The 25,963-nt window shown below is 43.4% G+C and overlaps 2 protein-coding genes across 9 annotated transcripts; one reads left to right on the top strand and one right to left on the bottom strand.

Moving 5' to 3' along the window:
- Positions 1-2,749: 2,749 nt before the first annotated feature.
- Positions 2,750-16,668, top strand: RAB23 (RAB23, member RAS oncogene family). 8 transcript variants are annotated; one of them, XM_088665818.1, is made up of 8 exons: positions 2,750-2,797; positions 4,184-4,273; positions 5,947-6,160; positions 7,388-7,473; positions 8,582-8,738; positions 10,342-10,424; positions 11,756-11,848; positions 13,235-16,668. In XM_088665818.1, exons 3-8 carry the CDS (start codon positions 6,006-6,008, stop codon positions 13,372-13,374), a joined length of 714 nt encoding a protein of 237 aa, XP_088521944.1. In that variant the 5' UTR covers positions 2,750-2,797; positions 4,184-4,273; positions 5,947-6,005; the 3' UTR covers positions 13,375-16,668. The 8 variants fall into 8 exon arrangements, with proteins under 8 accessions (XP_088521944.1, XP_034965601.2, XP_034965607.1 ...); XM_035109710.3 differs by having other exon boundaries at positions 2,750-2,918; XM_088665819.1 differs by lacking the exon at positions 2,750-2,797 and adding an exon at positions 2,972-3,134.
- Positions 16,669-17,580: 912 nt separating this feature from the next.
- On the bottom strand, positions 17,581-25,683 carry BAG2 (BAG cochaperone 2). The gene is made up of 3 exons (XM_035109717.3): positions 24,901-25,683; positions 19,359-19,468; positions 17,581-18,800 (listed from the first exon to the last, which is right to left on the bottom strand). The coding sequence occupies exons 1-3, from the start codon at positions 25,266-25,268 to the stop codon at positions 18,400-18,402; spliced, it is 879 nt and encodes a 292-aa protein (XP_034965608.2). The 5' UTR covers positions 25,269-25,683; the 3' UTR covers positions 17,581-18,399.
- Positions 25,684-25,963: the final 280 nt, after the last annotated feature.

Here is a 25,963-nt window from a genome sequence, read left to right as displayed (position 1 = left end):
AAGACCTTTTTCCAATTGCAATAATAGCAAATGTATTAATTTTTAATAAATAGTGCCATGTGTGATTGTACAAAGATCTTTTTTTTATCATGAAATAAATAGATCAAACGCTTTTTCTTACAGGTCCAGACAAAAAGTTAAACCCCCGCCCCCAACACTAATAATCCCGCTTCAGAATTAGAATTAGTCCTCTTCTGTGGCAACTGTGTACCATCAAGTTTTATTATGATAATGATATATCAAAACAAAACGGTGCTGCCCCCTCCCTGCTAGTGTGGCTTCCTTACCAATTCCTATTGCCAAACTCTGTGTAGGTCCTGGGTCATAGAGCAAAATTTGCTGTAAGTAGGCAGTCACTGGAGCTCCATCACAGTGGCATTCAAGTTTGTTCCACACAGCAGTGAACTTTGGTGGTCTAACCACAACCCCAGTTTGCCGAGTCTCCATCATGTCCTTGCTTCCCTAGAAGAAGGGGATATCAGAGGTGGAAACAGTTCTCTGGCTTCGCCCTCAGCCCACTTCTTGTTCTTGGCTTCCTTTGCCATCTGTTCCCTTCACACATGGTGGCTACTGCACTATGCCAGCATGAATAAGGCACCAAGTTTGAACTCAGCTGGGAGGACTCAGCTGGCCTACTTCATGGCAGGAACTCCAACCACTCGTAGCCCCTCAAAGGCCCAGCTGTTGCCTCCCTTTTTTGAGGGTGGAATTCTGAGCATCTCCCACAGAAACCCACAACTGCAGCAATGACATTAAAAATGGCTACAGCAGCTCCTTCATTTCTAGGCAGGGTGAGTTACCTTAGCTGTGCACTGCATTAAGCTGAAGCAACACTGCGGTTGGCAAAAATTCGCACATCTACCTAAGTTCTCTGATGTTGTCTTTTCTTCTTTGAAAAGGGAAGGTAATTTTTGGTGGTCTTTTTATGTAGGAGGGCACATGTTGAACACAATAGTGCTTTAATAATGTAAAAAGGATCCCACTATATCAGTTGACACCTGAAATGGTTATTCTGCAATGGCATTAGAAGCTAAATAAATTATGATAAACCAGCATTGTGGTCAACAGAGAATGCCACAATTTGGATGGAAGGAATGTTATCTACATTTTTTTCTACTATATTTGACTTTCACAAAAATGCCCAGATATGTTTCAGTTTGAATGCAACATGAGAAGCCTTTTTATTTCTTTGTGTGACCTGCCACTGGATTAGAATGGTTACCAGGCAATGCTTTTATACATTGCATGCATATGCTTCCCCAAGTTCCTCAAACAAACTTCTGACACATATCTACCAGTTATGTAACAGCTGAAACCTACAGGCTAAAACCAATAGTTGCAATCCCTGTTTGCATCTTCTCCAGCACTTGTCTGCCCATCCCACTTTCAGATTCTAAAACGGGCACCCCCAAACTGCGGCCCTCCAGGTGTTTTGGCCTACAACTCCCATGATCCCTAGCTAACAGGACCAGTGGTCGGGGAAGATGGGAATTGTAGTCCAAAACATCTGGAAGGCCGAAGTTTGGGGATGCCTGTTCTAAAACAATAAAGGACCTCATAATTCAATTCTGCACATATAGAGCTCTATCCTAAGCACCCTGGAACAAAGCTGGGTCACTCCAGCAACTCCAAACTGTGAATCTGATTTTCAAAGGGAATGCAACTAACTCCATATACGGCATGCTGACACACTATCCCTAGCTCAATCCTTCTGTCTTTCCAGGAATTAATTTCAGTTTGTTTACCTCCATCCAGTCCATCATTAACCTCAGACCTATTCAGAATCTCCCCCATCTTCCCAATTTGTGATGGTAAGAAGAAATAGAGCACATACGGTAACCAATGACAATCATCTCTGCACCTCCATATTACCTTTCCTAGCAGCTTCATGCAATGTTAAATAAAGCATTCACAAGGTCAAACCCTGCAGGACACCATGGTTAGGCCAAAGGTCAAGGTGTGTAATAGGAGACCTGTAAATGAATATAACAATACCTACAATGAACTGCTTGCTCCTCCAAACAATTTCTACCCAAGTTGCCTCTGACTACTAATCTGTAATAAGGAAGTCAGTCAGATTACTGAGTTTAGTGTGACTGTCAGTCACACTAAACTCAGTAATCTTTTGCCTCCAAAACATGCTTCAGAAGTCCAGCTAAGTGAGGATTTGAACTCTCATCTTGTTGGGTGAAGTAACAACGCTTTAGACCAGCGTGCTCAGGAACCACAGCTCCTTCATCCCTGCCTTAACCCTTCTATTGCCCTCATCCCCACAACCCTATATTCTGGTGGACTTACACCTCGGTAGGCATGCATAGAATTGCACTGCAACACCCTTGATCCTTATTAGGATTTGGGGGGTGGGGGTGGTATTGGCGTCCTGGGCGCTGCAGCAAGCGAAATCACCTTCACCACCATGTGAGGGCTTGCTGCTACCTAGGCGCCAACCGCGCTCGTTTAGGAGCAATAATACCCCGTTCATCTCCGCGGGGTTTTTTTTTCCTACGTCAGCCTGGGCTTGCATAAGGATCTGGTTGCACATCCAGGACGGAGAGCCGCCAGGCCAGGGCGCTTCGCCTGCTTCGCCCGGGCCGAGCTGCGGCTGGCGGATCCGGCGCCTCCCAGAGCCGAAGGGGCTGCTGCTCCTCGTCGCATGTGGCGTTTCTCCTCCTCCTCCTCCTCTTCCTCCTCCTCCTCCTTTTGCAATCTCCCACCCGGGCCAGCGAAACTGTTCCCGCCCACCGAGAGCAGAAGCGGGCGGCGGAGCCGGGGACTCGGTCGGCGCTTGCTCGGGGCGGTAAGCGCCTGTCGCCTCCTAAGGAAAGCGGAGCCCGGGAAGGGCGGCGGCCCGGGATGTGTTTGCCATTAGGAGGAGGTGGCGGGGAGAAGCCGGGATGATGATGGGCGTACGCTGCTGGGTAGGGCCGGCCCTCCGCTTTTCCCGGCTGCCCGTCGCCGTGGAGGCGCCTTCCACGCGCGCTGCCGCCGGTTAGCGAGGCGCCGCTGCTGGGGTGGCATCGGGAAGCCGGCCGGCCAGAGCCTGCAGCTCGGCGGGGCCCCGGGCGGGAGGCTGTAAAGCGGGCTGGCTGCTGTGGGAAGGAGGGAGCCGGGCGCCTCCGCCGCCGGGGCTGCTGGTAAGGTCGTGGAGGGAACGGCCTGGGCAGGCGACTTGGTGTTGGCTTGGGAGGCTGCAGGGAGAGAGGGGGAGCGTCCGAGGCGCGCAACCTGTGCGTAATGTGCGCGCGTGTGTGGTTGGAATTGCAAAAATGTCCCGTCCCCCCACCCCGGTCCGAGTCTCCGAGCGAGCCTTTCTCCCTGCCTGAGCTCCCCTCCTGCCCGGCTCCCTCCTTTTTTCTTCTTCCCACATTTGTGTACATTTCCTCCAGGGAGTTCAGGATGGCAAACCTTGGTTATCCTTTTCCCCATTTTAACCGTCACAACAAACCAGTGGGGTGGGTTTGGGCTAGGAGACGGTGACTGTCCCAAAGCAAGGTGAGCTTCATGACCGAGTGAGGATTGTCTCTGACCCTCCCCCGGATTCTAGTCTGAATCTACTACACCCGCTTCCCTTAACAGAAACGATGTTCTTTCGGCTGGGTTCCTGCCCTATAAAAGGATATTACAATTATTTATTAAATTTGTATACCATCCTCAGATGGTAGAGAAGCTGAAACGGGCTTCGAAATCCTTGGCTATGAGCTCACATTTCAGAGAGTTGTGATGACATGGCACTCAGTACATATACTCTGGGTTTCTGATATTTTTATTGCTCTCCGATGGTCCAAAGCAGAGTTCTCAGTCAGATTTAAACTTTGTTCTTCCAAATTGCGGAGATTTTGCAACCATGGGGTGCCCTGCATTACGAAGCAGCCCTTGCAGTTATATTGGTTGAAGTTCTGCACTGATTTGCCTGCCTATGTGTACCTGTCACTTGGCAGGCCTAGTATACTACTTATCTTAGATGGTGATGATGTGCATTTTGTCTGAATAGCTAACCGTTCCGTTAGTTACGTTTAGGGTGAGACTTGGTACATACAAAATGATGCCCTGTGAAAACCACTTACCTGATATCTGAAGAAGTGTGCATGCACATGAAAGCTCATACCAATGACAAACTTAGTTGGTCTCTAAGGTTCTACTGGAAGAAATAATTTTTTTTTTGTTTTTGTTTCGACTACACCAGACCAACACGGCTACCTACCTGTAACTGATATATTTGTTAAGTGTCAGGATGGCTTCATTTTTTGAAGAATACTAAAAGCCATGTGAACAGGTCTGTAAACATGAGTTTCCCTGAATCTAATATGTAAATGTTGCTTGGGGGGTGGTGGTAACTCAAGGTGGAGGTACCAACAAGTTTAGGGGTCCTGTGGTACAGTCATTGATCTTAGCTGGGCTGTACATGCTTACCGTGGTCTGCTGCAGTGGCTGTATGTCTTGGAGGGCCTTGCAGAATCCAGGTGTGCAAATTTACAAAATCCTCCAGAAATGACCCCTAGTCTTAGTCAGTTTACAAATCATCTTCTTCACCAGGTGACTTCCTCAAGCGGTGACTATTGTATACTGCACCATTGGCCAGTTGAACCCGAGCCCGCGCCCCCAACTGCATGTAGAGTCACACTAGTATTGCACATTCCTGGTGGTGAGTTAGGGGGGCTTCAGAAATACAATGAAGACATGCTCTGGTGAATGCTATATGTCACAGCCCTGGGTGGAGCTACCACCCTTAGAAATGTCTTGGTGCCCCATTGTTCCTCCCCCCACCTCTAATTATGGCCTCTAATTACAGTGTAATGTCAGAATAGTTGCTCACCTAGGGAGCTTGGATAAGGCCAACCCAGAGAATAGATACTTTAATTATGGTATATTAGGAGTAGAATTTGACTTGGGAGGTTGCTTCCCAAGGCAGCCAATGTGTATGATGTAGGAAAGAGCTGAATAGTTTTTTTGTGTGTGGTTTTTGTGTGTGTTGGAGATTTATGAGATGAACTTGAGGCTGGAAGGAACATTACACAGGGTGGGGAAGGAAACAAGCAACAGATCATACTGAATGGAATGAGGCTAAATCCTCAGAGAGTTTGCACACTGACATCTGACTTAAACCTGGGTGTGTGTATCTTTGGAAAGGCGCTGGTGTAGACATGAAATGCCTCGGAAAACTGCAGCCTCGGGTAGGAATTAAGACGTGAAGGGACTGTAGTGTGATAATGTGCAGCCGTAAGATACATATTGCTGCTGCAGACATTGTAATTCTGAAACAATTAGAGTAACTCTCCTTCAGTTGTTGTATTTGTATGGGCTACTTAACCAATCTTGATTTTACCCTCTTTTCAGATAATAAACAAATACTTTTATGGGGCACTGTTAAGAGAATAAATTTCTGTTGTGCATGCCTGGTAGGAAAACAAGCCACCCTACTTAAAAGAGCACTTGTGGTAACTTGTTACAATTCAAATAGGTATTTTTTTAAAAAAAACTTTTGCTTTCATTTCTTTTCATATTACAGTACTGTTCGCCTTGGAATTTGAGAGTTAATGATGGTGTTAGGTTGATGCAGCTTGGTAAGAGCAAAGAGCTAGAAAGAATAGACACTCTGTATGAATCTTCCTCCTCAGGCAGCAAAATTCCGCAGCAGGATCTTTGGGCATCTTTGCCAGCCAGGCCACACGGAAGGGCTGGACCAGGGCTGCCTGCAGACCACTGACATGTGTTATGGAAGCTTAGTATCTGATACAATTGACCCTGACTATCCTAGTTGTCCATGGGTTCAAGGTATATGTGCTGACACTGAATAGTCAACTTGAGTGCATTCAGCTGTATAGTGAGATATTATGCCTTGGGGGGGGGGGGAAGACAAAGGCAGGGTCTACAAGCCACTTATCTCCCATATCACTGTAGATCATAGAAGCTGGAATCTTTAATAGTATTTTTACTCTTTCTCTTCAGATACGGGGAAGATCTAGCTAAGACTGTGAAGTAACTGCAGACTTTTGGGATTTGCCAAGATGTTGGAGGAAGATCTGGAAGTGGCCATCAAAGTGGTGGTGGTTGGAAACGGAGCTGTTGGGAAGTCCAGTATGATCCAGAGATATTGCAAAGGAATTTTCACGAAAGACTACAAGAAAACTATTGGAGTTGATTTCCTGGAAAGAGAAATGCAGTATGTGTTTTAACATATGGGGGGGCACAGTTCCTTCTTTTCACTCTTTGTATCTCTCTCTCCCCCATGTATGATGCTTTTTGTAAGGGCTGAGCTAATGTTTTCTTGGAGAAAAGTGTTGTGACACTATTCTTCCTTTCTTTAACAGAGCTGAAAGTGAGGCATTTATATGCTAATTGTATTCTGCAGACTTTCCATAGAAGTGCCAGATTTGCCAACTTGAATAATAAATGCAAAAAAATGCACACAGTGTAAAAGACCAGCCCTTTTAAGGAAAGGGCTCATTTGTCAGATGAGATAGAAAGGTTGTGTGGATGAGTGAACAAGTGGGGAATATTTCTGACAGGGAATAGCAGTATGTTATGTAGGGGACAAGAACATCACAGTAAAAGTAAGCTGGAATATTAAACTTAAAATTTCACTGACACACAGTATTGAAGCCATTTTCACAAAGTAAGAGGGGAAAAGTAAGATGCAGGATGGTTTTCAGTTCAAATCAAGCCAGTGTTGTTGTAGCAGTTACAGCAGTTACTTCCCAACCTTGGGTCCCCATATGCTGTTAAACTTCTGTTCCCATCACCCCTAGTCAGCATGGTTGATCGTTGTAGGGTGACGGAAGTTGTAGTCCCACAGCCTTGGGTCTCCATACAATGATAAACTACAGCTCCTTAATAATCAGCCATTCTGCTTGACAACAGTGGCAATTGTAGTCAAACCAGAATCTGGGGACCCAAGGTTTGACAGGCTGTGTTGGATTAGAACTCAGGAAACCTGGGTTCAATCTGCATTCAGCCATGAAGTCTACTAGGTTACCTTTGGCCAGTCACGCTCTTTTCATTCTCACATACCACGCAGAGTTGTTGTGAGATAAAAGGCAAGGGGCAAGAGCAGGCATCCCCAAACTGCGGCCCTCCAGATGTTTTGGCCTACAACTCCCATGATCCCTAGCTAACAGGACCAGTGGTCGGGGAAGATGGGAATTATAGTCTAAAACATCTGGAGGGCCGAAGTTTGGGGATGCCTGGGCAAGAGCTATTGTGATAAAAAAATGAAATTTTTAGAAAAGGCATAAATAATTTGCAAAGAAGTAGGATGGATTTAGGTGTTCCTGAAAAGACGTGGGGTGTAAACGCTACTGCCACGAATGTACTTTAAATAACAAATGTATTTTGCTTTTTATATTATGATCAAATATTGAGAATGTATGCTGTTGATTTTTTTTTTAAGAGTCAACAATGAAGATGTCCGACTGATGCTGTGGGACACAGCAGGTCAAGAAGAATTTGATGCAATTACGAAAGCTTATTACAGAGGTAAATAAAATTACTAGCATATTGACATGTCAAATAGGAAACTGGCAATGGTTCTAGGCTGTTTTGATGTCTCCTAAACAACGTGCATTGTTAGATTCCAGCCGGAGAGGATAAGAGGAGATGATCAGTTTTAATTGTGAAGCTTTTTAAGGTGGCTTTACACATGGTAGCTAGAAAGAAAGAAAGTCTAGTTCCTTCTGGTGAAAATGTAACCGTTTGCTCATCTACATCTATTTTAATTTTTTTTGTATTCTACCTCTCCAAAGTTTGACAGGGATTAATTAAAATAAAAATATATAGCAATACTCTATAACTGCTCAAAGTAGCAAGTAATATCCTTTAAAGTAAAGCCAGAACTACTTAAAAACTTGAAATAGCTGAGTCTGGCATATTGCTCTTTGAAAATTAATGTAGAAAAGGCCCGACATATTTGATGCTGCCATAAACATTTAAGCTATGGGGTAAAGCTATGTTAATTACACTGTTTTGATAATTGACATTCCAGCTAAATGAGAGAGGACCAATTCATTGGCATACCTGTCAAGTGTGACCTAGCAGGTATTCTCTACAAACCCAGCATCTAAAAACTTTGGCTAAGGCATAGACTATTGGGTTTCATTAAGTACACAAGGTTTCGTACTGCTTACAGTACAGGAGTGACTGCTCAGAATTCAGGTAAAATGCTTGCCAATGTATATACTATTACCTTCCATTCACTGTTGGCTAGATAGAATATCATGAGTAACTAGTTCTTATAATAACAAGCAGTGGTGTTTTTTTGTTCAGATTCAAGTATTTGACTCCTGATAAGGGGCTCATTACATGGTTCTCTTTAAAGTGTAGTATAAACAACCCTAAGGAGTGATTTTGACAACTAAGACACCTGTTTACTGTGCAGCCCTTAACACCCGAGTCAAATGTAAGAACAAAGTCTTTGAAGCCATGTTATTCTGGTATAAGTCCCACTGTGTTCAACACAAAACACCTGGAAAATGCTTGCTTTATTTGAATAAAGTAGGAAAAAAACAGTCCTGTTCCAGCTTCTTAATAGGTTTGATGTAGCTAACCAAATTTATCAAAAAAACCGGTGCTTAATTGTGACTTTTAGGAGCCCAAGCGTGTGTGCTTGTGTTTTCGACTGTTGACAGAGAATCTTTTGAAGCAATCCCTACTTGGAAGGAGAAAGTAGTATCTGAAGTCGGAGACATCCCTACAGTGCTTGTTCAGAATAAGATTGACCTCCTAGATGAATCTTGTATAAAGAAGTAAGTGCTGTTGCAATGCTTCATGAAATCAGTTTTCAAATCGCTTAAAGGACTTTGTAACGGTCACACAAAATGCAAACATTCAAAGAAGCGGCAAGTATTCAGTTTGATAATGGGCATGGATGTATATGGTCCATTGCGGCTAGCTACCAGCATGCAGGCCACAAACTAAATAAATATAGCTACATGTAACTAAAATACATAGTAAAACAATCTCATCCAAACACTAAAGCATCAATAATTAAAATGTATAATAAACAAGCCCATTAAAACAACATAAGAATTAAAGCAGGATTTAGAGGAGAAGGAGAAGGAGAAGAAGAAGAGGAGGAGGAGGAGGAGGAAGAGGAGTTTGGATTTGATATCCTGCTTTATCACTACCCGAAGGAGTCTCAAAGCGGCTAACATTCTCCTTTCCCTTCCTCCCCCACAACAAACACTCTGTGAGGTGAGTGGGGCTGAGCCCAAGGTGAGTGTGACTAGCCCAAGATCACCCAGCAGCTGCATGTGGAGGAGCGGAGACGTGAACCCAGTTCACCAGATTACGAGTCTACCACTCTTAACCACTACAGTACACCACACTGGCGTAGTAGTGTATGTAGTGAGTACAAACGCAAATGGGGTGTATAGTTGGTGGTGGTTAACTCCCCAGCTCACAGTTTCCTGCCCCCCCAATCCCACTGGCCCCTGCAATCTTACCACTCCCATTCTAACTCCAGTGGTTGTTTTTCTTGTACTGAAAGTGAGCCTGGCTTGGGCAGGCTGGGGGGCAAAGAGGAGTAGTTCAGCACCTCTAGTCCATTACCAATTCCACTTTAAAATCATTCATGCCCCATTCTCCAGTTCACACACTGGTAGGATAGACCTGTGTCTCACGACACAGACCAGGGCCTGCCACTCTAGGGTATAGTTTGGCTTGTTTCCAAGCAGTGACTTTTAAGTCTGGAATGCCTATTAAACTTGGGTGGTGTAGGGGTTAGAGTGTCAGACAAGGGTTTGGGTGATGAAGGTTGAAAATCCCCACTCAACCATGAAGCTCACTGAGTGACCTTGGGACATTCACTGTCTCTCAGCCAAACCCTCTTCACAGGCTTATTTTGAGGATAACATGGGGAGTGCCCCACTGAGCTCCTTGGATGAAAGATGGAATATAAATTTAATAAACGAATGAAGGGGATTTAGTTTAACTTGGTTTATGTATGCAAGAACTATGTTTTTTTCCTGTTATGGCAGATAACAGATGAACTTTGAATCTCTTTCTTTCTTGCTTGCTTGCTTGCTTGCTTGCTTGATTAATTGATTGCATATATTTCATAAGGTGCTGTGATGGTTTATAACAGACTACTGTAAATATTTTTTAGTTACGTTTGCCCGCCCACCATCTCTTAGCTCCACCTCTTCAGTCCTTGTAGCAAATAAACCTAAGGCTACAATATTGTCCATAGCAATCATCTGCTGCTCTTGCATACAGTTACATTTCAGTAATCTAATCTACTTCCATGAAGGTGATTGATTAAATTTAATCTAAATTAATTGTGTCTGTTGTACTGGGGGGGGGGGGGAAGAACCAGGGTCTGAAACAATTTTCTGCTCCGATAAACAGTGAAGAAGCAGAAGCGTTGGCAAAAAAGCTAAAATTAAGATTCTACCGAGCATCTGTAAAGGAGGACCTAAACGTAACAGAAGGTAAGAGTTTGCTGTAACTTTTCCAGAAGGGAATTTCAAATGTTGTTTGCTTATTTCAGTGATGGCCAAACTTGGCCCTCCAGCTGTTTTGGGACTACAATTCCCATCATCCCTGACCACTGGTCCTGTTAGCTAGGGATGGTGGGGGAGTTGTAGTCCCAAAACAGCTGGAGGGTCACGTTTGGCCATCACTGGCTTATTTTCTTATTTTCCAGCACTAATGTCAAGCCTAGTTCTTGCCAAAGTGATAAACCTGTATCCATGCTTGTCTGCAACACCTAATTTTTAACGTTCAGGGAATCTCCTGTGGATGGACTGAAGAGCATTTGGTCACGCAGATCTCCATCTGCCGTCTAAAGTGGTACATCCCAGTGACCTCTTTACCACTTCAGTGAGAGCTAGGCCCAAGTAAAGTAACTTCTCAAGCTAAATTCAAATTGCAAAGGGAATTGCTGGCAGCAGAGATGTATGGAAGCAACCATACCTTGGTAGTAGAACATGGGGTATGCAGGCAGAGGGTCCCTAATATTGCCAGGTAAGCATAGGAAAGGCTCCTGTCTGGCACCATAGGTATGACTTGACAAAAGGCAGCTATTTACATTCCTATAATCATGATGACAAAGGTATTGGTTTTCATGTCATGGAGCAGGGTTGGGCAGCTTGTTCAGCACAAAACAAACTGGGTGTACATATTTAGCTGTAGGTCATTCTTATAAATATACCAGGAGTTGGTTGTCCAAACTGTTCTGATATTGTCTTTCAAATCAGCCCTTGACAAATAAAGTGCTAGCTTAATAATAATAATAATTTATTTATACTCCACCCATCTGGCTCGGTTTCCCCAGCCACACTCTGGGCGGCTTCCAACAGACTATTAAAATATTCATCAAATATTAAAAGCTTCCCTAAACAGGGCTGCCTTCAGATGTCTTCTAAAAGTCTGGTAGTTGTTTTTCTCTTTGGCATCTGATGGGAGGGCGTTCCACAGGGTGGGTGCCACTACCCAGAAGGCCCTCTGCCTGGTTCCCTGTAACCTCACTTCTCGCAGTGAGGGAGCCGCCAGAAGGCTCTCGGCGCTGGACCTCAGTGTCCGGGTTGAACGATGGGGGTGGAGACGCTCCTTCAGGTATACATATGATTCATTCTGACCTGCAATAGGTCTCTTATCTTGCGTGTGACCACCTTCTGAGACATTTATGTGCTTGGATTTTCCTTTTTCTACGGTCGGTAGGAGCTTTGTTACTTCGAAATCGGACCTGGATTAGTATCTTAAAACTGTGCATGTCGTTTTTTTCTTAATGCCTGAAAGTTTCTTTATGTATATTCTGCAGTTTTTAAGTATTTGGCTGAGAAGTACCTTCAAAAACTCAAACAAAGAATAGTTGAAGATCCAGAAGTAGTACACACAAGTAGTAACAAAATTGGTATGTATGCAGCCAGGCTGTATTGCCTGCTGATAAAATGTACTGTTAACTATAGGGTGCCTGTTCTGTTCCTGGTGCATTTCAATGAAAGTGAAATAAAAACAACAACAACATTTAATTTGCCAAATAGCTGTAGGGGAAATGTACTCTCTCTGTGTGTGTATGTGGCTATGATTACTATTCTAGAATGTCAAACTACAGTACTAATGAAGCGAGGGCATGTCAGCCACTTTTCTTAAAATCTTGTGTACTGAAGTTATACAAAGAATGGACAGTGCAAAATTCCCTACATATTGGCAATGTTTGAAAATATATAGCTCCCATTAATGCTAATTATGCCAGCGAAGATTTACAAGAGATGGCTGTTTTTGTTTTGTTTTGTTTTAAAGAAAAAACTGGCACCTGATGAAAATAGCTTTGTAAACTGTCTTTTGTACATAGACACTGAACTCTTGTATGCAGCTCTTCTTTAAAGTATTCCACAGTCGGTTCAACTCTGCTCCCCCACCCCTTGTCATTTCTTGTGTCTAAAAGTAAGATTTGTTGTGGCAGGGTTATGTCTCTGCTGTGCTTTAGTTGCCAAGTGATGAGTGTGAGTGCCAATGTCTAATTACTGAGGGTGAAATTCAACATACAGTGGTACCTCGACATCCGAACGATTCGACTCTCGAAGGTTTTGGCTTCCAAAGTCTACAACCCCGGAAATCTTTTCGTGGCGCGCACAGTCAGCGCATGCGCAAAAGTGCAAAATTGTGCTTCGTGCATGCGCACAAGCGGCGCTTCGACAACCGAAGACTTCGACTTACGAAGACGGCCGCGGAACGGATCGTCTTTGTAAGTCAAGGTACCACTGTAGCGTTAACTGGAGTATGTGAGCTTCCCTCACGCAATGGGACTCCCTGCCCCACACCCCCTAAACTTGGGGCTTCCCCTGACCCTTTAAGGGTCACAGGGAGAAGAGAAGGAAGGGAAATTCCATTGCATGAGCAGATCTCATTCCAAGCAACAACTTAGTTGAATCCTGCCCTTAGGTTTGGTCTCAGTATTAAAAATTGACATTTTTGCAAAAAGATATATTAAAAGATTGACAGTAGCATGAATTAATTTTATTTAATTGTGTGGGATCTCGGCTTATGAAGTCATTACCGGTATTTGATCAGGCACACATTTCTAAAATGGAAAAACTAAGGATAAATTGTGCATGATCCATGCTTTTACATTAAGTTGTATTTCTATCGATCGATCGATCGATCGATCGTCTATCTATCTATAGGACAATGTTCGAGATGCTCATAATTTGAATGTTAAAATCTCTCATATATTTCAAAGATGGTCAGTTTGCATATATGTAACTCCATTTTTGTGCCCTTGCTTAATTTCAAATAGGTGTTTTCAACACAGCAGGTGGAAGTCATTCTGGGCAGAATTCTAACTTGCTTAATGGTGGTGATGTCATCAACCTTAGGCCAAACAAACAAAGGACCAAGAAAAACAGAAGCCCTTTTAGCAACTGCAGCATTCCCTAGCGCTCCCACATAGAGAAGAAAAGATGGTCTGAGACAGCTGCTCGACTGAAACCCATAAGGGACACAACTGGCTGTAGAGGTGTTTTACCAGTGCTTTAGCAGATGTTGCACGCATTGGATTTTGCATTGATAGTGGATATTCCTGTTGCAATGAATTATTATCAGTACATAATGAGACCCCCGGCAGCACAAAAAAATAGAACCGTTGCCCCCATGCATTCGTTTTACATTCAATAGGACAACTTTCCAGGCGAAAGATGTGTTGTATTAAAGTGTACAATAGGTTTCACTTTATTAAAAAGAAAAAGAGAAAAGTTCAGCTGAAATGCTTAAATATTGGTACCGTTCAAGAGAAAATGCCTTTTCCTACTCATTTGACCACATAGCTCAGTTGGGATTAATAGTTTGTTAAACTACCCTATGCACATTCTGGCAATATTGGTGGTGCAATATTTATATAGCTTATGAATTCTAGCTGCAATGTGTGTATATAAAAACTTGGCCAGAGATTCGGGATAATAAAACAGATACTAGGCCCAATGATATGTTCCTGATAATTTCTGAACTGGCATCCTAGAGATGACTTTCATTTTTTAAAAAAACCATTGAACAAACCTTTCCCAAATGGTATTGTGCATGCTTACATTCTCCCTACTCTGTGGGCCTTAACTTTTCTTTTTAAAAACTGTACGGTGCCAAAGGCAAATACTTCTGCTGCTACACCTAGATGTTTTAGTTAATTTAGTGTCATATGTATATACATAGATATTCTAAATTTTAATGAGGCAAGCAGGTGATAAATGGTACAGCCAGGTAGTTCTATTTTCAATCAGCTCTGTTTTTGAAAAAATAGAACCCTATAGCTTATATATTAATGGGAAAACATGGCAAAATATAAAGAGGTTTTTTTGTTATTTTAAATACATGCTTGTTCTTAATCATGCCATTGTGGCTCTTATGCATGGTCTTAGAGCAAGACCTCCCAAGTTCATGGGTCAGGCTTTAAATAAATATGCATAGGATTAAATTGTTGGCCCATTAATGGTGTAAAGTGGGTTGGAGCCAGAGCTGAAGGGTACATATTGGGACTTGGGGAAAACTGACTTCCATACCCCTTCCTCTCCACAACAGCCTCCCTGAACATGGTCCACTAACTTTTTGGAGGCTGAATGGGGTAGGGTTATGAAGGCTCTCTCTGTGGATTCTCCCTCAGCACTCCTATGCCACAGCCCACCCCATTCATCAGGATGGCAGCATTTTCAGGGCAGTTGGGTTGAGGGCATTGTTTTAAAAAAATCTCAAGCTGCAAGATCATTGGTAAAACTTTAACCCTAGTTTTCTTTGTGGAAGCATGCATTTATAAGATTGCTTTCTGTTTACATGTTGTTTAATGTTTCTACAGTATTTCTGTAACTAAGTTCTGTACTACCAAATTACTCTTATTCTAAACTTTGGATATTAGTAGCTGAGGAACGTAATTATATCCAAGGGCGAATACCATGACCTGGAGCTCAGGCAGCTGAATTGTACAGTTCTTTTGAATAATGATCTCATTTCATGAATGTTACTTTTCAGCTACCTGATAGATTCCTTTTAAAACTATATCCCATCAACCTTGAAATATTGCATTGTCCATCCTAAGAGAACACCCCACAGCAAGTGTTATATTTTGAGAGAGGGCTTCTGAAATTCCATGAACATGCATATGCTAAAACTAACATATGTTTTTCTTCGACGGGAGCCTTTGCCTAGCTATCTAGTAACATGGAATGAAAAGCATATAGTTATACATACAAAATGAATAACATAGAGGATTCCTTTTGCTTTCATAACCATTCCCATTGCTGGCAATGAGTTGGGCATTGCAGTAATCAATCCCTTACTTCATTATGAATTGTTGGATTAAGTACCTTATTTTTAAACAAGTGCATTTACTCACTGGATGGCTGTAGATGTTTGGGTCCAAACTGTATTAAGTCTTGCTTTGTTTTGACAAATGCAAGAGCATATAAGCAAGTTACCAACTGTCCACTGTCAACTCAATCTTACTTAAATATCTATGGCTCTGTGTGCACATTATTTTTATATGAAAATTTTTACATTAAACTAGTAGCCTTACATGTTTTGTACTTGTGAACAGAAGAAATCTGATCTCAGTGATTTTTTTACTTGTTTGCCTTTGTATAAAATAGTACAAATGTAATGTGTGTTTATAACATGTACTTGTGCTGCTGTACGTTGAGGTTTGAGCACATACTGTTTTCAGAATTTAAAGCTTGAGTTGAGTGCCTAAAGATTGATAACTGACCATCCTAGATATCTCTAGGATATCTTTTCTTAACACCAGAAAATTATTACAGAAGTCATCTGTAATACATTTTCAATATAGTTGTATGAAGTACAGAAGGAAGATGCACTACTAGTCATTTTTGTATCATGTTCAACTGCAAGTCCTGTTGGCAGAAGCGCTGCACCAGGATTTCTGCTTGCACAAGGGGGTTCCCCCACTTTCCCTCCCCGCTTGCACCGAGGGAACAGTCAGAGTACAGTGCTTAATTCCTGCCTAATGAGCAACTGCGTTAAGTGAAAGTCATTGCTAGATCTCTAAGCAATAAGACTTTTCATGCAAAATAAAATAAAAAAAAAACTCTGCATATGTTACTAAATGCATGGGTAACACTGCCAGCTTTGATAGTTGTGATAGGTGGCCCATTTTGAAGCAGGAAGGAGGGGAGTGGGTCCTGCTAACACCTCCACAGTGGTGATTTGCCCTGTTAACCATCTATCTACCTTGCTCTTTGTCTACAGTCCCAGGCTAGAAAACATCATTTTTCATGCAGTGCTGGATACTGGATGTGTATCTCTCTCTACTTGTTCCTTTAAATGCACAAAATAGACTCCATTGGTATCGTCTGTGTGCCAAAGCCTATTTCCATACCCCTGTTAGGTGAATTGGAACCTAAGGATTTTAACCAAAAGCTGAGTTTCCATAAAAATTGGCATGCAGTCAACTGGTCTTTACTAACATTCCTTTCCTAAATCATAATATAATGCAGCGTCTGCCGGGCCAGTTAAAGGTGCCAGTTATGTTGTAGTGTGCCTGATTCTGAGTTATGTTTCAAGTCTTAACTATTGTAGGATAACAAAAGTGACTGGTATTCTGTCTGTTTACTGCATTTATTAATAAGTTGTAGGCAGATTTTCATTTTTTAAGAAAGAAAAAAAACCTCCAGAGCTGTTTACAGTAGTAAAAACTATGCTAATGAAGTAATAAACATCCCTCAAACAGCCAAATATCATTGCAGTGCTGGAATTATTAAATCAGCATCAGTGGACAAGGGAAATGTCTTAAGTGAGGAGGTATGTTTTAAACAAACCATTGAAACAATTGCGCCTGCTATATTGCAGAGGGGAGCTTGTTCTAAGGGGTCTGCCTCTGTTGTTCCCAGGTGGAGTTCCACTGGTCATAGCATAGCCCTTTAATGGCACTTCTCCCACATAATGATGCCTCAACCTCCCCTCAGACCCACCTGCATAACCCTCAACATCTGGCTTGAATGAGCCATGGTGAACAACGGTCAAAAAAACATACTGTGATTGGACTACGGAAGCATCTTGTCCATGTTTCTAGGATGAAAAAAACAAACTGGTGCCACCAAGCCAAGCATTGGACACTTCACCTGGACCTGGAAATAATGGCAGGACTCCATTCCTATGAAGGCAAGCCATTTGATTCTCTATGCGCCTAGCATTGTCACAGCAGGCTTCCAAGAGTTCCTTCCACCATCTCATTTGCAATGGTAGATGCCAATAAACCCCACTGGGTGGGCAGGTCAAAGATGCATTGGAGGTGACTAAGCAAGCTTTCATTGCTTCCACCACAATAGGGTGCACAACAAATGTTTGGTCAGCTTCGCAGCGAGTCTTGACTCCCATTTGTTTACCAGCTATCATTTGGCCTTCCTCACTACCCAGAGCGCTGCAGAAAACTGGGGAGCAATTTCCACAGCCATAACAGAGATGTAGCAACTGGTGACCAAACTGATACCTACATGTTAAGATTTCCGAGCAGGTGGAATAATAGAGGGAGTGCGACTAGAATATAAAGTTTCTCACAATTTGCCTTGGTCCAGCAATTTGTAGATCTATAGATAAAAAAATAAATATAACCTTTACAAAAAAAAGGCTATGGAAGTGTTTCCAATGTAGAGTGCAATCTACTTTTATTAATTCTCAGCAAGAAAAAAGTGCACATCGTTTTCTTCGCATCTACTGCAGCAATTTCCAGAATCCTCTCCCTATGCGATGTTCATTTACCTGCCTTTTTTGTTTGTGTGTGAGAGAGAGGGGAAAGGAAGTGTGCTACGTGACATATTTGCACATGATGGTAGACACTGAAGCTTTCTAGAGAACAGAGCAAAACACGGATTGAGGAGCTTCTGGAATTCCGCGGAGGGTGTTTTTTTTAAATAACAGAAGTATCAAAATACTAAAACAGTTAACTGTACGGGAGCAAACCAAATACAGCTTATGAAAAGTTAAATCATTGGGACATCATCAAATGGCTACATTTTAATACTGATATCAAATATGGCCATAGTTACCTATTAGTATCCAGCACGCTAATATTCCCCACACAGAGTAAAATAGACTGGATAACTTTGTGGGAAGAAAAACAATGGATTGAAAACTGCTGGGTGTACATGTGCTTCTATAGTCCTATAGCTGCTTAATCCTGTATCTGCCACAGAGTGAGTAAGCGCTTCATATGAGCCCATTTTTTTAATTGGTAGCCTTCTCACTGAAGGTAAAGTAAGGGAATTTTTCCAAGCTTCCCTTCTAGCTATGCCTCTGTGCTCTGAACGCCCAAGGGTTGGTTTAAGGGCTACATATAGACAATGCAAGGTCCTCTGGTGTTGCTCTCCTCCCTCCCCCCAAATTCCAGGGAAGCAGCAATTCTTCGATTTATTTGATTTCGCTTACTTTATGAAACTATTTATTCTTATAGTAACTCTCCCACAGCTTTTAATCTTTCCCATTGTTGCAGAGGTGCCTTGCGGTGGATTTATGGTGCTCCAAAAGCATGATAGATTTTTCAGAGTTTTCTATGTTTCTGAGAAGAGTCTCTAGCCGTCTTTTGATTTTCTTCTGATCTTCTATCGCGCATCCAATTACAACAGACTGGAATTTTTGGTTCACAGGTGCAGCTGGCACTTCAGATGTACAAGCACCATAAAGCGACATTAAGCGGCTCTTGGAGTCTTCCAAATCATCCAATAGTTTGCCAACTATTTCATCGATCATCCGTGTGGCATGTAATAGGGACTCTTGCTGCTGGGGATTTCGGATGGTTTCTACTGAAACCTCCACCGTGAGGGTTCTGCCCATCAAGCGTTTAGCAGTCAGACTGAGTTCTTCCCTTTCACCTGCATTTTGGAAGTGAAAACGTTTTGGTTTTAGAGCTTTGGAAAGGTCAAGCTAAACTAGTAGTATTATTTGTATAATTGCCTCTTCTACCGCACAACATAGAAGCTGGGAGTGCAATCATAGTTCTAGTGGGCCTGCAGAGAGATTTTCTCTCTTGGGAGAGGATTTTGACTTGGCCAATATTGCAGCTATCCATGCAAAATACTATAACAGGTGTTTCACCTATCAGGCGAAGGGGCTCAAACATTGTATGGTGCGTTTTCCAGGAGTATGAAATTATGAGTTTTATGAATGGTATACAATGGTGTAGCTCCACAGATAGAAGGCACCCATCAACAATAACAGTGAAGGGAATAATTTTGGGTGATTTTGCCTGCCTCCTTGCAACCTTCTATTCCTCACCCCAATATGACTGGGATATCTGCATTTTGGGAGCTACAGGGAGTAAGGGAATTTGCCAAAAATAGCCTCCTTCTACCAATTGGCTACTACCCTATATATCTTTTTTTTCATTTACCCAAAGTGAGTGAGTGATTCAAGAACTGCTGGACTCTTACCTTCACTAATGCTCCTCATATCCTGGCTGTTTTGTATGCCATGGATCATTTCTAGAAGTGATTCCTTTTCCTGCTCCATTGAAGATGCTGTATCGCGCAAAGCTTCAACCCTGGGAAGAGGAAAAACCAAATAGGAAGAGAGTTCGTAAACAATCAAATGTTGCCCGTACTGACGTTCTCTAGGAAATAACTGAAAATAGTTGCTCATTCATGGCGGTGCCAATTCATTTTACAATTAGAGTAGATAACTAAATTACTTGCGCTGTCCATATTTTTTCCTAGCATGCAAATAAGGGCGGAGGAAGGCCGTTGCTTCTGAGAAAATGGCACGTTGAAGAGATTGACCCACTTGTGGAAATTGCTGATTTGGCCTTTTTGAACAGAATTCAACTATTTAAACACACACACAGAGGACTGCAATTGTGTTCCTGCAGGAAGGTTTAAAAACATTTTCTTGAAATTGGTTTGGGGTTTGCTTTATTATGCAATGAGAGCCAATTGGGGTAATCTCCCTCAGAAAAGTGGTGCGGGGAAGGGGTTTAAACATGACATGGCATGGCTTTTTTTTATAAAACTTTTGAGACTGCTGCTCATGGATCTGCTGAGTCATGTCTGTTCAATCCTTTGTTTCAGCTCCAGAAGAAGTGGTGTATTCAGTCATGAATGTCTACAGAAAGACATTTGCACTAACAAAACTCTCAGTGTTATAAGAACTGAGTTCCCTGCTCCTGAAATATTTAATGGGTCCCTTCTACTGCAACGTATGAAGAGGCTTTTATGGGTCAAATCAATGCTGTGCTCTCTCTCTCTCTCTCTCTCTCTCTCTCTCTCTCTCTCTCTCTCTCTCTCTGGGTGTGTGTGTGTGTGTGTGTGTGTGTGTATGTAAGTGTAACTGTCATGCCCACTGTTACATTCATTCACATATCTCATTAGAAATCCCATTAAAATATTCAGAGCCAACCTTACCAGCAGGACTAGAATTCATACAAGTGTGGTCTTCTGCTTCCAAAGAAGTAACTTGTTATGTTGGCGTTAAAATTAATTTCATTATCTTGTCGATCGCCTACATTCATTCTACACCTACAGTGGTATGGTTGTGTGTTATATATGTGGTGTTCGGTGTTTGAAAACAGAGAAGTCTGTATTGTTTTACACCTGTCTTTTTCCAAACTGTTAACAAAAATATTCATGAAGCTAAGCTAACAGAAAGGCCTTGAGCTTAGTTCTGTGCTTGCCCTGTGCCTCTTCAAACTGCTGATGGGTGTGCACATGATGGGGTGCTTTTTCGTACAAAACAATTATTCATTAATTAATAATATTACATTTATATCCCACCTTTCCTCCAAAGAGCTCAAGATTCCCCTCCAACCCATTTTATGCTCGCAACTACCCTGTGAGGTAGGTCAGACTGAGAGACACTGACTGGTCCAATGACACCTAGTGAGCTGCTTTCTGCTCACTGAAAATTAGCATGGTGGAGAGAAAATAAGGCTAGAACTCCTCTCGGATCTCTAGCTCTGCATGCAGGGTTTGTTCTGTCAGGAAGAGTGTTTTATCAATTGTGCAGCCACCTCGTTGAACACTAGGCCTCCATCAACTAGCTGAACTTCCACAGCCAAACTGTTCACCTCGGCCCCATCCACTTCTAGGAAATTCTTATTTTTCTAAGCTCTCTGGCTTCCTTTTTTGGAGATGGAATATGTGTTATGAAAGGCAACAGCAGGAGCAGCAAGCTATTTCAGCTTCAGCAGGATTTGAAGGAGATCGCTTTAATGCTCTAATGTAAGATTGTTTTCTATTTCTACTAAGCAGCAAACTAGTACTGTAGCATTCTCTCTTATTCAATAGGATACAGCTCTGGCGGGGTTTGTTTGCTACCAGTGCTTTTAGATGCAAAAATTAAGTATGTGAACCCTTCCCCTTCACTTTATCACAGGAAAAGCTTAATCGGCTAAGTTCCTTCAGGTCACACTCTTTTTAAGTCCCCAAACAGGACTGCGGGGGCGGGGGGAGGGAGGCTTAATTGTGTGCCCTCGTTTGTTCCCAGGTTTTATTTTGTAGAGTCTATTTTTAAAAAGGTGTCCTGTGAATTCTTCAAATGGTAAGAGCCTATTTCCCACCAGCTATGCACACACCTGGATGTTAGCAGTCAGGCAACTCAACTGTGTGGCTTAAGCTCTGGGGAATGGAAAAGGATTGATAATGTTTCTGGTATAAAGATTTCTCTGCCCTAAGGAAGTGGAGCTGGAATGGAAGGTTCTCATGTTGAATCGCATATTCCTGACAAATTAAAAGTAAAACCCTAAGCATATTTAGCATTGAGCTGAGTGGGGCTTAGAATCCTTAGGGCCCAGCCATTGCCAACAAAAAAAAATAAGGTGTTCAGACTCCATATGGTTTGTGGAATGACAGCTGGGGTTGCCAGGTCCCTCCTAGTTTGGAACTATATATAGGCCTCTCCCACCATGGCACCTGTGTACATCACTCATAAAGCTGGACCATCTTGCAGCAGCAAATTTCTTCCTCATTCTTACACAGATACTGAGGGAAAGTGTGAGGCAGCTGCAACCGGCTATGAAGTTAAAGTGCCCCAACATCCAACATGAGGTTGTAGCTCTTGGAGCTATACATGCACTCAGTTACTGAAGCATAAAATAATTGCTTGCATGAGTGAAAAAAAAAGCCATTTCAAAATAAACACGCATGTGCAAGTATCCAATCATATGGCACTATTCAGATAAAAGCGAGCTGGAGCAGCGAACAAATATCTAAAATAAATATTTAAATATTCAAATCAGCCATCAATCATATCTGTAAAACTCAATAAAAAAGGAACAACAGAGAATAACAAAGGTCACACTGAACTAAAACAGTTGAGAAATCACAGAAGAAAGCAGCCTAGGCAACTTTTATTTATTTTATTTGTTTATTTTATGTTGACAAAGTCATCATCATAAATAAATGAGAATAAAAATAACTTTTTAAAAAATCTGTTGCTGAAATGACATTAGGCAGAGAGAGAGAGCATTCCAGCGTCATAACTTTTATATGCCTGTTGTCTTTGTCCATGGAGTTTTCTTGGCAGGGATACTGGAGTGGCTTGCCAGTTCCTTCTCCAGGTGGATCACGTTTAGTCAAAACTCTCCACTATGACCTGTCCATCTTGGGTGGCCCTGCATGGCATAGCTCATAGCTTCTCTGAGTTATTCAAGCCCCTTCGCCACGACAAGGCATTGATCCATGAAGGGGATCAATAGAAGGGCAAATAGAAGGGGAAGAAATGGAGGCAGTGAGAGATTTTACTTTCTTGGGCTCCTTGATCACTGCAGATGGTGACAGCAGTCACGAAATTAAAAGACGCCTGCTTCTTGGGAGAAAAGCAATGACAAACCTAGACAGCATCTTAAAAAGCAGAGACATCACCTTGCCGACAAAGGTCCGTATAGTTAAAGCTATGGTTTTCCCAGTAGTGATGTATGGAAGTGAGAGTTGGACCATAAAGAAGGCTGATCGCCGAAGAATTGATGCTTTTGAATTATGGTGCTGGAGGAGACTCTTGAGAGTCCCATGGACTGCAAGAAGATCAAACCTATCCATTCTTAAGGAAATCAGCCCTGACTGCTCCCTGGAAGGACGGATCGTGAAGCTGAGGCTCCAATACTTTGGCCACCTCATGAGAAGAGAAGAATCCTTGGAAAAGACCCTGATGTTGGGAAAGATTGAGGGCACTAGGAGAAGGGGACGACAGAGGACAAGATGGTTGGACAGTGTTCTCGAAGCTACGAACATGAGTTTGACCAAACTGCGGGAGGCAGTGCAAGACAGGAGTGCCTGGCGTGCTATGGTCCATGGGGTCACGAAGAGTCAGACACGACTAAACGACTAAACAACAAAGAGAGCATTCCAGAGTTGGGGTGACACAAATGAAAAGGCTCCATCACAGTCCACCTCGCTTCTGCATACAAAGGGGCCGCGATGAGGACTCAGGGGAAGATTAATAAACAGGGATGTATTTGTGGTCTTCAAGGTTCCCTGATCCCAAGCTATTTAAACTTTAAAAGTGAAGCCTAAAATGAACCAGGTGCCAGCGTGCAGTTTGTGAAATGTGTTTCTATGCATCCAGTTTCACTTACTGTTCTATTATTAACTGTATTAACTTCTGTTAACAGCCCCACGGACAGCAAGCACCTTGCAGTAAGTTGCAGTAATATGTTATCACCTCCGTCCCCTATGATATATGGCAGCAGAAAACCCATATCTTCCACAGTCTCCTATCTGACCTAACCAACTCTCCTACACACACCACCAGAGCACCTCATCAGATGTCAAAGAGTCCTTAGATTCAAATGGCAACTCAACTAGCAATTCCTTGCAAAAAGCTTCCATCAAATCACTTCTAATCAACCTCTGTATTTTACATCCTGACCACTGGCCAGGATGGGGGTAATAGGTGTATCACCCATCAAGACCACTGATTTATCCCATTTAATACGTTTTCGAAATGCTGGCTTCCATTTAAGGAACAAGGCCTTGTTTTTAAAGTAGGAAAATATCCAGTATGTGTGTATTAGCAATTACAGTACCTCTCCCCAAATAGTAATGGCAGAGGTCAAAGTGCCTTATGGTAGACCCTGTCCTACACAGATGGGTCCCCTGAGGCATATCCAGTAGTGGCAGCAGTTGTGCATCAAGGGGGGGGGCCTGAGAGATGGCATTTTAATTCTTCACAGTGCCCCAGAGTGCCAAACTCATGTCACTCTGGAAAATATAAATGGTGGCTTGCAGTGACATGCTGGGTGAGCCCTGACAGCTGCCCCAGGATGTCAGGTGCTGAGGCCTGCATTTAACTTACATGTCTCTTGACACAATACACAGATATTAAAACGCACACGGTTTGGTGACAGAAGCAAGCACCCTTCACATATTAGGCTGAAAGTGGGAGAGCAGGACTGGGTGTTGCATCTCAACCCAACTTTCATAAATTCAGCTCAAGGAGAACAAATATTCTTCACTCCCCCCCCCCAACCCCAATGTGAACCTTGCTTTTCCAACAGCAGAGGGGGGAAAAATCCATTTGAAAATAATAATCCTATGTGCATAGGATCTAAAGACATAATGGCCAGCAGCAAGGATGGCACACAGGATCCTGCACTCCCCTCATTCCAGTTAATATGTGAAAAGTGCTAGGATTTCAGAAATCACTCTGGACTGTGAAGCAATAATCGCTGCTTTCCCATGCCTGACACCACTGAAACCATACCTGAACAACAAAAGGAAAACGGGCTGTGGGGGCTGAAACACCAGGGGGGGGCGCTAAGCAGCACTTTGCAAGTTTGCAGAGCGATTCTAACCAGGGGGTTATTAGAATGATAGATTAGTCAGCATCCCTCGCACGGGGTTTAACAGGGAGCCTGACAAGCAACAAAAACCAGCCCTATAAGGAAACCATTCAAAAGGAAGACACGCGAACCCCGACGGGGAGAAGAAGATGTCATATTCTGATTTGACTCTGCTTTTTAATGCCGAGCCCGGCGGGTATTACCTCCTCTCCAGCTGGTCCAGGCACTCGAGCAGGCGGCTGGATCGGTCCGCCATGGAGGTGGAGCGGAAGAAGCGGCCCCGCAGCTGCCCCCCACTCGCTTGCTGCTGGCCGCCGGCTTCGGCGACGCTGGAGCTGCTCCTGGAGCTGCTGATCTTGGCCTGGGCCATGGCAGGCCGAGAGAGCCAAGACGCCCGCTGCTTCTTCCCCGCCCGCCGCTTGCCTGCAGAGCGTCCCCGCAGGCAGGCAGACTGCAGCAGGGCTGACACCCGACGCGCCGCCAAAGGAGGAGGCGAGCCGCCCCCTCCCTTAGGAGAAGAGGGGCCCACCCCGCCCCTGCCCGCGGAGGGGGCGGGAAGCGCTCTGCACATGTTCAGAGGCGCTGCCGCCTCGCAGAACCCACCGCGTTCTATCCTTGCCTGCTGGTCGCCGCCGCACTGGAAACGGGGTTTAGGGCGCGCTCACCTGCCTGTGGCATGGCTGTCAAGTTGTTCTCCCTTTTTAAAAGGGAAATCCCCTTATGCTGAATAGGCTTCCTCGCGAGAAAAGGGAAAACTTGACAGCTATGGTTTGTGGCTTAAGCTGCGCCCTAGGGGTGAGGGGAGCCCAGTGGTATGTCATTGGTATTTATAAAGGAAGCCCTTTTTAAAGCTGACTCCAGCCTTGGTGAGAGACGTGGCTCCAAATTAATGCCTTAAGCTTAGAAGAAGGGCCATTTGTCTTCGTAATGGGCAAAGGGACCGGTGTTGGGTCAATCAGCAGCCCTCCTCCTCCTCCCTCCCTCCCTCCCTCCCTCTTTCGCGCCTTGCACTGGGAGCGTCATGGGGCGCCATCCCTGCTTCCCATTAAGGACATGCTTCTTGGTGCTTTCCTTTCGCAGCTCAGCTAAACGTGTCCCTCTTGCTGAGAAAGTGGCTAACCTTTTTTTCTCCATCCTGACGCATATCCTAAAGTGGAGAGGCTGTAGGTTTTTGTTTTTAAAGGGGGGCACTGCAGTCTCTTGAGCTGGAGCCAAAAGTTTGACAGAAACATTACTCCCATTAACTGCACTGCAGTTGTCTCTCAA

The sequence above is a fragment of the Zootoca vivipara genome, chromosome 3, assembly GCF_965207765.1.
Source record: "Zootoca vivipara chromosome 3, rZooViv2.hap1.1, whole genome shotgun sequence".
Taxonomy (NCBI): domain Eukaryota; kingdom Metazoa; phylum Chordata; class Lepidosauria; order Squamata; family Lacertidae; genus Zootoca; species Zootoca vivipara.
Note: the sequence above shows the minus strand (reverse complement) of the source record. Positions and strands in the feature narration are given on the sequence as shown.